The sequence below is a fragment of the Plectropomus leopardus genome, chromosome 15, assembly GCF_008729295.1.
Source record: "Plectropomus leopardus isolate mb chromosome 15, YSFRI_Pleo_2.0, whole genome shotgun sequence".
Taxonomy (NCBI): domain Eukaryota; kingdom Metazoa; phylum Chordata; class Actinopteri; order Perciformes; family Serranidae; genus Plectropomus; species Plectropomus leopardus.
In genome coordinates this window covers 24737462-24748814 of record NC_056477.1, presented here as the reverse complement: position 1 = coordinate 24748814, position 11353 = coordinate 24737462, and the positions used below count along the sequence as shown (strand labels likewise).

General features: G+C 40.1%; 1 protein-coding gene across 2 annotated transcripts in view; it reads right to left on the bottom strand.

Annotated features, from left to right (window-relative positions):
- Positions 1-307: 307 nt before the first annotated feature.
- Positions 308-11353, bottom strand: part of ide (insulin-degrading enzyme) — a 34353-nt gene continuing 23307 nt past the window's right edge. For both annotated transcript variants that reach the window (XM_042501770.1, XM_042501771.1), the window contains exons 20-25: positions 9442-9609; positions 8647-8919; positions 6973-7034; positions 3869-3941; positions 3700-3767; positions 308-2505 (exon numbers count right to left, since the gene is read on the bottom strand). In XM_042501770.1, the coding sequence (XP_042357704.1) occupies positions 2410-2505; positions 3700-3767; positions 3869-3941; positions 6973-7034; positions 8647-8919; positions 9442-9609 (740 nt within the window). In that variant the 3' untranslated portion in view covers positions 308-2409. The remainder of the gene's footprint in view (positions 2506-3699; positions 3768-3868; positions 3942-6972; positions 7035-8646; positions 8920-9441; positions 9610-11353) is intronic.

The following is an 11353-nucleotide window of genomic DNA, read 5'->3' as shown; positions in this document are numbered from 1 at the left end:
CGATATAATACAGCATGACATTTTTATCATTTTTTTGGTTGATTTTTTATTTATTCTTTGACTACATACTATACTATGAAGCTTTTATAAATTTTTGGAGGAAATATTATCATGACGTTTTTTTTTCTCCATGTTTTGTATGACCATCTACACTGATGATTTTATTCATTTTTAGACCACATAGTATGCTATGATTTGTTTTGTACGACATATTATACTAGGAAGTTTTTATCAAGTTTTGGCACGACAGTATTATATGATGTTTTTATCCAATTTGCCTTAAAAACATAAAAAAAACCCAGTCTGATCCATTCAGTAGTTTATTAATTACAAACACACAGGAGACGATAAAAAGAACAAAATGTCACCGGCAAATCCGTTTTTTTCGAGTTGCCAAAGACATTCTGAAATTAAAAATATGCTTCTGATTTTCTAAATGTAAACCAGTCACTAGGTACTTCACAAGGTAAACAGTGCATGGCCCACACAAGCCTGATATGTAATGTTGCTAGTTTCTTCTGCATGAAAACGGCTTTGTCACTATACCCACGTGATGTTGAGCTACGGGTTGGAGGATTTAGAGAATAACTGAAGTAAGCTGCTGCTGGTTGTCTTTGAGTTTCGACCACAAGAGCGAATAGCAGATGATAATTGTTAAAAAAATTGAAATGGTTTTGATCAGGTTGAGACGTAGCAAAATGCTGGAAAACATTGAAGAAGCTTTTGATGCAGCACAATCATACAACTCTCCAAAATCATTCTTTCAAACTGCAGCATTATGTGAGGGAACAACAGCCTGAGAGCAGCTATGGTGGGGAGGGGAAAATTAAATCTCAACTCTGATTTTTGGCTCTTTGGACAGAGTGGCAGCTCCACCAGCAGTGGTTTGACACGGCAAAGCTGGTTAGCACCTGAGAGCGCAGATTGAGCTTGCATGGCGCTATCCACGCACCGACAGCTGCTCAGAAGGGACACGGCCCTCTTTGCACTTTAGACTGGAGCTTTGTGCTCGGGGTGGATTCAGCTACTCAGCAGGGCAGAGCCGCATCTCACTCTGCCTCTGTTCCCTGTCCACATCATTAAGGTTATTGCTTAGTGAGAGAAGTGCATATATTCAGAAAAAAATCCAGACTAGAGCTTTTTCTCAACCCCTTTCAGACATCAGTGTAAAATGTTTCTATTAAGAGGAAAAGGCTAGCTGCTTTTTTAACATCTCTGCTGTAAGTGCCAAAGCAGAGTTCAGCAAATTTTGGGGGGTTCGATCCTTCAGGACTCAGAGCGGGAGCAGCCAGATACAGAATAAGTGATGCCCCCCTTGAAAGGCACAAGCTGCAGAAAGTCTCACATGCAGACACAGAATGTAAAAAGAACTACAATCTCCCTGGAGCTTACAAAATGAGAAAAATAAAAATACTGTTGCTGTTATTTCCTTTCAGTTTTACAAAAATAAGCCGGAGAGGACCAATAAGAATTTTAAGTACTAATGACAGATTGATAAAATTTTTATTTTTAATCACTAGTAAAATCGAATGTTAAAAAAACAGCATAGATGTACCCCTGAGGTGTCTTAATTACATACTACCATAAAATGCAATAAAAAATAAAAATTAACTGTCGTGGGCGTGGCTCTCTGCGATCAGCGATCTCAAACAGCTCCTCAAAGGCTCCCAACATTTTACCAGTTTACAAGCAACATTTCAAAACCTGTGAGGATTAAAACCATAATGATAAAGCAGATATTCTTCAGAAATGCATCAATTTGACTAAAATATTCCATTTGTCCGAGGCCGTGGTGCTTCAGAGAGTTACATGGAAAAACAAACCAGTCCGACAAATAAAAGAAAAGACCTTCATGGAGCTCTTTAACTTCTACAGCTCCCAGTGCATCACAATCAACCAGCTATCTGTTCTCAAAGCAGCATGTCTGAATAATTCAAAGAAAACGCCTCCTGCTGTGAAGCTTCTGTTCTGTGTTACACTTTAACTTGTTGAAAGGGATCTGGGCCTCGTCTTTTTTTTACTATTTTTTTTAGGTTGCTTCTATTTCCTCTACGACAGCCGACACAGTACTGTGATGCGTGTGAGTGTTGCGTCTCATTTCGGAGACTCAGAACATGAGGTGAGCCTGCTGCGACCTCTATCGTTATCACAGCTATGTCGACGACCACGGCTAACTTTTGTGATTCAAAATAACACGCATTTGTTTCCAAGCATCTCTTCTAGTGGCTCCAGCCTGCCACACGTGCACACACACACATTCACATGCACCCGCGCAAACACACACACGCAGGCTCAGTCAGATGAAAGTCTTCCTGGCGGGAGGGTTGCAGGTGGGAAACAGAGCGGGGTCCCTCACTGTGGCTCTCCCAAGCGCCTCCGTGCTGCTGCGTGTCGACCTGCCATACTCGCTTACAGTTTGGCAGCCATGAAGTTGATGTGAGGCTTGACGAGGGGGAAGAGAGGCAGGCTCCTCTTGAACTCAGTCATGTCCTGAACCAACGTGGGCTGCGGAAAAAAAACAATCAGCAGGTCAGAGTGGCATTCTCGGTGACGTCTTCACACTTTTCTTTATCTGCTTTGTCGGTTCCTTTGAGGACACAGCCCTGCTAAAACTGCACAAAGAGTTACATGCGCATTGTTTCCATAGCAACTAGTTAAGGAAACCTGCACGGGTACTACTCTTAACAGAAACTCCTACAATGTAGTCAGCGTGCTGTTATCAGCATCAGCTGCTGCAACATTTCCATTATTTCATGCTTTTGTTGTTTTCAATCATCAGGTGTGTTTCGCCTTCCAATCAGAAATCTGGGCTTTTTATTTGAGCATGCATTTCTTCCCCAGCCATCAAAATAACAACAAAAATAACAAAAAAATAACGGCATATTCATCATGTTTTATTGGGAAATGCTACATTCAGAAGAATGCTGTTTACATGATCTGTATCAAATTTGGAATACTGTCATATTCTGAATTATAGAGGAATATTATTGTGCATGTAAACCTAACAAATGTGTTTCACATCCCTACCCTGTCTGTGATGCTCAGCCCCCACAGCCCAGCAAACATTTAATAACATGTTGGGTTTTTTTAAAACTCAGTATTTTCCTACAGCTGGTCTCTGTAGTTTTTAGGTTACTCAAACAGGATTAAATAGTGCATTTGTTGGGGACTATTTCCAGCTGTGGATTAAGACACATTTGGTGTTTTAATGAGATTTTCTTGCAGTAGGTTGGTGTATGTGGAATCAACTCTAAATAAACTACAGCGTGGGCTCATGGTGATTTGGGGAAATGTCAACTAATAAAACAGTGTGGCTCTATACAACGGACAATGGAGCTCTATGGCACAGAGATAGTAGGACACATTTGTTGCTGGACATTTTATGTGATTTGATTTGACAATATGATGGATTAAATTCCAGTGTCCTGCACGGAGACTGGCAGTGAGTCTCATCCACAGACCAACAGTGTGGAATTGAAATGTCTACTTTTTTAAACTGTTTTGACAGTGTGTCCTGCTTTCTCCAGACAGGATTCTAAGATATTCATATTTTGTTATTTTGAGGTTTTGAACTTTACTTTCCTATCCTTTTGGACTAAAGTTTCAAATATCATACAACAAAAACTTAAATAAGAGTGAATATGTCTCAGCTGTCAGGTTAGGAAACGATGGAGCACAAAGAAAAGGCATGCTCATTACCTGCGGCAGGGAGGGAGCAGGGGCCAGGTTGACATCATTCTGAGCGGGAAACTCTCCCACTATTGGACCTGGTAAACACACACAGACACACGCGTTAAGCTTACACTGAATGAACCCAGTGAGCGTCTAAATAAAGCCCCGTGAACCCAACACGTGAACAGATACTCACAGGAGTCCATCTCTCTGGACAGGACGTGCACAGACACCTTGTGTCTCTTTGGGGCTTCTACTGTCAGCCGTTCCTGCGGGGACACAGAGAGGACAGACAGGCAGGGTGATGCACTAAGACTGGCAGGGAACATTGCTGCTGGGTGATACTGTTTCCAGGACAAACAGCATCATTACTGTGACCAAAATTCATTCAATAATTAAATGCCAACACCAAAAATAGCTAGTGTAAGGAGCTGGAATGTCTCATCACTGCGTTAAAAACTCTTGCCACCACAGAAGAAGAAATTCGGTGTGGCCTTGATGACCGTGTCATTTTCATAGTGAGTCTGGGATCAGTTCTGACAGCCCTGTGGAGACACAGTCAAGCCTCGTCACTGTCTCTGGACCGAGGATTATATTAGACTGAAGATTTGGCTCGTCTGCAGCCAGACAGCGTCAACCCCAGCCACCAAAAACGAAAAAAAAAGAACGAGAAAGAAAGTGCTTTTGCGATTGTGGCTGATATGACATTAGAAATGCATTAGGTTTATTCTGCATGGGGGCCTGTAATAGTTTCTGCTGGGCTGAGATAATGCCAATTCTTTCAGCGCCCATGTGTCTTTGGCCCTTTATCCCCCTTGAAACAGGCTGGCTGGCTGTCATTATGGCAGCTGATATGCTGTGAGCGTCCTGTGTCAGTGTCACCTCCGCCGCTATGAATAGAAGCAGTAGGCAGGAGGAGATGAAAGCCGGGAGGGCAGACTGAATCCACTAAAACCCTGTGTGTCTGGACACACACACAAATGGATTCAGAGGAGGTGGTGTGCTCATGCGGTATACTGGGCCGACACACTGCTCCTTCATCCAAAATGTGGTGGTGAACGCAGCTAAACAATTATCTATGGATTAAATTTAACTGGAATAGCTGAGTAAATGCTTGAACAGCTGGTAATGTTAAAAAAAATGTGTTTCCCTGAGATTAAGTCTGCCTCAGCAGACCTCTGAATGCCTTTGTGAGTTAATTCAGTTTTATTCAGGTGTCTTCGATCCTATCGCTTGATGAGCAGATGGAAGTTACCCAGCTGTAAAGGCATTGTAGGTGTCCAAATTTCTATTTTCTGTATGCACCTTGGGTGGAAACGTCTTTTAAGCTCTCAGAAAAATAAATAAATTTGAGCTACCATGACAGCTGGGCACACTCCAGTGTGATATAATCAAAAGCTGCAGAACAGCTACTGAATGGACTTGAACTCGATACCGAAATGCCCCAGTACTTCTCCAGTCAAACAATGCCTACATTTGTAAGCAGGACTTACAACCCATACAGTCTGCGGTGTGGTGAAGTTCAGCAACAAGAAAGTTTCAAAAGCAGTGCTCCAGCAGTATTGATATCACTTGAAGGTATTTATATAGCATTTTTTTTAAACTATGCCCAGCCTTAATGTTGTGGATTCCTTCTTCTGGATTCTAACCTTGGATTGTTTTCAGTTTCCAAGGTCAAGAATAAATAATAAACTTTCACAAAGCGAGCAGTTAGTCCATGTGTTCAATAACAAAAAAAACATACCACCCAAATAATGTCCAGTTAGTCTGTCTAACACTAAACAAACCATTTGTCAGTTAGTAATGTGAACAAATTCTGTTTAAATACTGTTTAAAACAAAGGTGATGTCAACACTAAGGATAGAGATTAGTATCAAAGTACGGAGTAATCAAAAACACATATAACAAATATAAGTGTAAATTGAACCTGTTATATATAAAGGAAAATTACATTTTTTGAAAGGGATGCAGTGATGTAACTGCCACATATTTATCTGCACAACTCCATGTAGCAAAAGATACAATACAGATAACGTTCTGTGTTTTTTCAGTCAGGCATCACATGATCTAACATTATATGCAGAATCAAGACCAGGCATAAAAGAGATTTTTGATTTCTGACAAAATAAAGTAAAAGAACTGCAAACAATATGTTAAACTTGAATATCATAGCTAAATATGCAGTCTGCAGCACAGAATGGTAGGCTAACCCTAATCCCTACCTGCATTTTTGCTTGGTTGGTCATTTAGGACCCTATTCTTATAGATTTTTTTTTATTTTATTTTTATCTAATGCGAGTACTTGAAAATGAAAATTATTTAAAATGCCTATCCCTAGTCACAGCTGTACAATGGCCTAACCCTAACCTGAACTCTTGAAACAAATGCATCAGAAATGACAATTGAGTGTGTCACTACTAATTTCCTCATTACAGACTTATTAATATAACATTTCAGTTCAAACATGTATTTAACAAGGATTAAAATACCTCTGAAATATTTCATGACTCTACTGTGTCATAAAATGCGGGTTACTGCTGTAATTTATGTAGCTACCTCCTGATGACGCCGCTGCTGTATTACAGCATTAAGCACAGCCACAAAGTACCACAATTAAAGTCAAATGAGCATCATAATTTAAGGCTATTCAAATAAAACTGTGGCTGCTGGAGGAGGAAATGCACCAAGGGAGCAATTTTAGGAATATTAGGTCTTTATTTCCATATTAAATGATCAGCAAAAATTCTCAAAGCTCAGATTTGTTTGGTGTTTATGGTTTTAACATCCACTCATTAAAGCATGCGAGGATTACAATATCTGACTTTGCTATTTAATAGGAAGCTGTTAAACTAAACTGATTCTCAGTTAACACCTCCATCACCCTACTGTGTGTAAACATAATTGTTAAAGTGAATTTGGGAGAAATACACATTTTTCATAATAAATATTAAATGTAACACACATGTTTTGAAACAGAAGCCAGTTTGAGCTCAGACATTTCAAAGGGACCAGGATGTCTACAGTTATAAAAAAAAAAAAAAGTAAAACTCTTTAAGACCTTTTAATATTGCTCTATATTATATAAATTAAATTTGCAATGGAAATACACACCAACAGTGAAAATATACCGTTTCTAATTAAACATATTGTTGTCAGGTCAAAATGAACAAGTAGGATCTGATTTTTTTTTTTATTTTAAGGACTCGCTGCCACCCTGAGAAATGTGTCTCCTACTGCTTACCGTCTGTCAAACATAGTCAAGGGAAGAGACACTGCATGACAAAAAGTTGTACTACTTACCCTGTAGAAGTTCATTATGTTTTCTTTTGTCAAAGTCTTCAGATAGGACACTTCAATGTTATCTGCAAAATAACAGGAAAAACAGTTTATATCAGCGAGGTTCAACATAAAAACTTCAGAGTGAGCCGTTCATACTGTTCCATATTTTGGTGTCATAGAGTTACAGTGAGGGATGTTCATATTAAACATGGACAAAGTTTCAGACAATGAGGAAAATGTATGAAAAGTAATCCCTGTGAGCACAAATTGTGGCTTCAAACTGTTCTAAATACTAGGTGTCCAACAGGTTTTTCTTCTCTAGCTACAAGGTCACTTCAAAGTTTGCTGGATTTTCCAGACAAACATCAGACAAACAAGCTGTTTGCCAGTTTTGTCAATTTCCTCCCTATATTCAGATCGTATTCCTGCTGGGACATGTCCAGTTGTGTTAGGAAGCTTTTATTTATTTTTTTGTGGTACAAAGTGCAGATATTCTGCATTACAGGTAATTCCTAACTGCAAGTACACTGTTATTGTACATTTATCTACATGCTAACCTCAGGAAAACAAGTAATCTTGGTTGTTGATTCACTGTGAAAAGTTCTACTATTTTCCATTACAGCCATTGCCCAGCTGCAAGGACAGCGCCAAGATGCTGAGATACAAAAGAGCTGCAAACGCTGACCAGTCAGCGCAGACTTCTCTTTTTGGAAGAGGGGCAGAAAAAGTGCTAAGCATAGTGTTTCAGACAAAGGGTGAATACATGTGTTCAAGCACAGACAGCATAATTAAAAAGTGTTTTTTGTGTGAGTTTAAAGTTCCCTGACACTTGTGACCCATCACAGTAGAAGTCGGCTGTATTTTTGGTCAAAGTTATTACCATTGCTGCAAAATAATGCAACTGAAAGCACTGGTAATATATTACTTTTTGGTGTGTTCAATTGCTTGCGGATAACTCTGATGTCTGAGACTTGAGCTGCCACATCTTTTACCATGACTTTCATTTTTGCTTGTTGGAAAGACTTCAAATCAACTCCATCAATTCTAGTCTCTACTGCCATGAACAGTTGGTGGAAAACCAAACAGAGTCTAACCATGTCAAATAAGCATCTCTTTACACAACATGCAAAAACACGATGATTGAATCAGCTAACGGGAACAATGAACCAACAGCAGCTGTCTCACAGTTGGAGCACACTGTGTGTAAGCTCTGACTAATGGCGTGCGTTATATGTTTTTCTGTGCCCTTGGCGTGTTAGCTGCCCCCTCTCTTCTGACTCTCCTCCCCTCCTCAAACAACGCTGGTATCAGTAATCACCCCCACTCCCTTGGCAGCCTTTCAGTGTTGCCATCACTCCGGGCTTTAGGCAGATTACCAGTGAATCAGGCCCATTACAATCCATTATGGCACTCAGGAGAGTGCTGCAAGAGAGAGGTGTGCTACGGCTGCAGATTATTTCAGGCTTTAATCGATCCCAGTTTGTGCAGCTCTAAGCAACATCCTACTCACCTCTGGGACTCACCAAAAATTTGATAATTCTCAAAAACCTGGATTTGATTTTCTTTGTAACACAAGCTCTTTATACTGTAATAGCTGGTAGGTCAGAAAGAGTTTTGAAATCTTTTTAAAAAGGAGCGTTTGAACTGCATCTAAACACAATGAAGAGTAGCAGTGAAGTGAAAAGCAGTGCTCACCTCTGTCAAAATTATACTGCTGGGAGATGATCTCTCCCCAGTACTTGGCACACTCAGCAGACAGCTTCTTAGGCTTGTCCAGGCGGCGGATGGCCAGGGCCTGGATGTGTTTCTGGAAAGCTTCCTCACTCATCTCCTCCACAGACTTCTCCATGGTGCACAGGAAAGCCTCTACGCGGCTCTCCAGGTAGTGGGGCGCTTTTTCTGACTGGATAATAAAGCGCAGGCCTTGCACTCCATTAGCCCGCCGGGGCCCACTGAACACGATGTAGCCTGGAGGGGATGGAGAGGGGAAGATATGTGGGAGCTCAACACAGAGGACAGACAGAACACCGTGTGCAGAGAAACTGTCCATTTTACTCTAAACTTCTAACTTCATAATCACAGAGCCTTTGAAGTGCTTTCAGAAACATTTTGCAGTGAGGATTTGGTGAAGTGTTTTTGTCCTCGTTTTATTCTCCTCATTGTCTCTGTATTTATCTTATTAACTTTTGGTCGAGCACTATGATTACAGTGCTTCTTCCATGGAAATGTGGTTCAGAGACTCCATTCATTCTCCAAGTTATTATATCAGGGTTGACAGCACTTTAGAAACTATACTTACACAGTTTCTGGTCTTTATAGAGAAGCATCTAATTAGCAAATGCAGATTAAAGCTGCAAAATTCTCAAAGAGAATACCTTCACAACTCGGTAGTAAGATCTAATGCAAATGCCACAGAAGTTTCTTGTTATAAACGCTTCTTTTAAGTGTTGCACAAATGCTCCTTACAACATGCACTACATGTAGACTCACCCAGCTGTTCTTTGGTTCTCAGTGTGTTGAAGCAGGGCTCGGAGATGATCTGACAGAACAGCTCCAACAGCATGTTGTCGTGGGTGGTCTGCATGTCTGTCTGATAGTAGATCTCAATGCCGCAGTTGTTGTGCACCTCGTTCCTCTGCTGGTAGACATACCAGCCGCCTGAGAGGAAAAGAAGAATATGTTTTTCCTTTCTGTACTGTAATCATATCATGTAAACACATTCACTTGGAAATGCATTATTGACAGAGGGGAAAAGGCAGGGCTCTCAAGCTGAGCCTGAAATAACAAACAAATAAACAAAAAAAACACAGTTTGTATCGCAATTGAAGACGAAAGGCAGTGAGACAAGTCAAGGGGCAGATGTATTTTGCATTTAAGTATTTAATACAGGCAATGAAGAACAAAGAGGAATATTCAAGTAATTTGCATTTGAATATCTTTGTAATCTTATGTTTTTGTATTCATTAAACAGAAGAAAACAAAAGACAGAATATGATAAGCATTTGAATTTCTTCCTGGTATGTGTGTGCAAATTTAATTTGAATTATAACAGGGGTCCTACAGTTTAAGGCAAGTTCGATTTGAGACTTAAATGCCTACCAGAATAAAATATGTGTCGCTAGTTTCACTGTTCTGTTTTGCGTGACATAAATGCGAGTGGCATCGGTAAATTATTTTTAAAAATTGGGTCGGAGGTGACAGTCAAGGTTATTTTTAACATAGATATGTTTTTTTCCTATTCTTGTTAATTTAGGGTCAGGTGTTAATTTTAGCTGTCTCTGACAACGTTCAGAGCACTGAGTTGATAAATTTCAGATGAAAAAGCAAAAATCAATAAAAATCTACATTAAAAAAATGTTAATTATTTTACAGTGCAATGACAGAATAAAAAGGAATCATAGAATTCAACTTTCCATATCTTAGCATTTTCATACTTTTGCAAGATTGATTCGAGACATTTTTGTACTTATTACGGCCGAATTGTTAGATTCAGTGTCTTTAAATATTCTTTAAGGATCAGCAGGGACCCTGTAATAAAGTCTATAAAAAGTTTTTCTGCTGAACGTGACTGGGATGTGGGGCGACATGTTGAGAACGACACTGAGCATGTAATGCAGTGACTGAGCCGGAGCTGAAGAAGAATCCTTTTCCCCAGTGATCAGATAAGCACAGAAATGGATTTCAACAGCCTGGTTGTACACCTCGATATAATCCATTCAAAATGATGATCCCTGTATGCATAATCCGTTCTTTCAAAAACATAATCACTGCTGCCTAAAGCAAAACAAGTGATGTCTGCAAAAAAACTGATGAGCTGTCCCAATGGTAGATATGCAGTCATGCCAGAGCACTTTGCTCGAGGCACAGATGAGAGCAGCGGAGTACAACAGGAGAGTTCAGTCAGAGGACAGTGGTGACACTCTCCAGAAAGGCACAGACGGACATTCTGCTGAACGCCAACACTGTGCTTTTTGCTGAGTGCTTCCAAATTGCTCTCCTCTTGCCTTTTATCTGTACTTTAAATTTTCTTTTGAGGAGAACGTGGAGAGAAGCCATCCATTTTTGCATGGGTAAAGCTGGTTCCTTTAATGCTCAGCTTCAGTTTTGTTTGAGTCCATCATGATCAAGCTCACTTTGAATGATGGACGAGTTGAGGTTGGGTAATGCAGGTGCCTTTATGCACATGCTGATGAAGCACTTCGGCTCTGCGTTTGGGGAGTGTCATGTCCACAGCCCCAAATATCTCTCCCAGTATTGTTCTCAAAACACCAAAACTTATAGTTAAGTTAGAAAACAAATTTGGGCAGGTAATTGCTTTGATTAACCAAACCACTTATGTGAAGTGAAGAAATGTTGGGCTGGCATTTCAGGCTGGAAGTGTTGATGTTTTTGCTGTGAACTT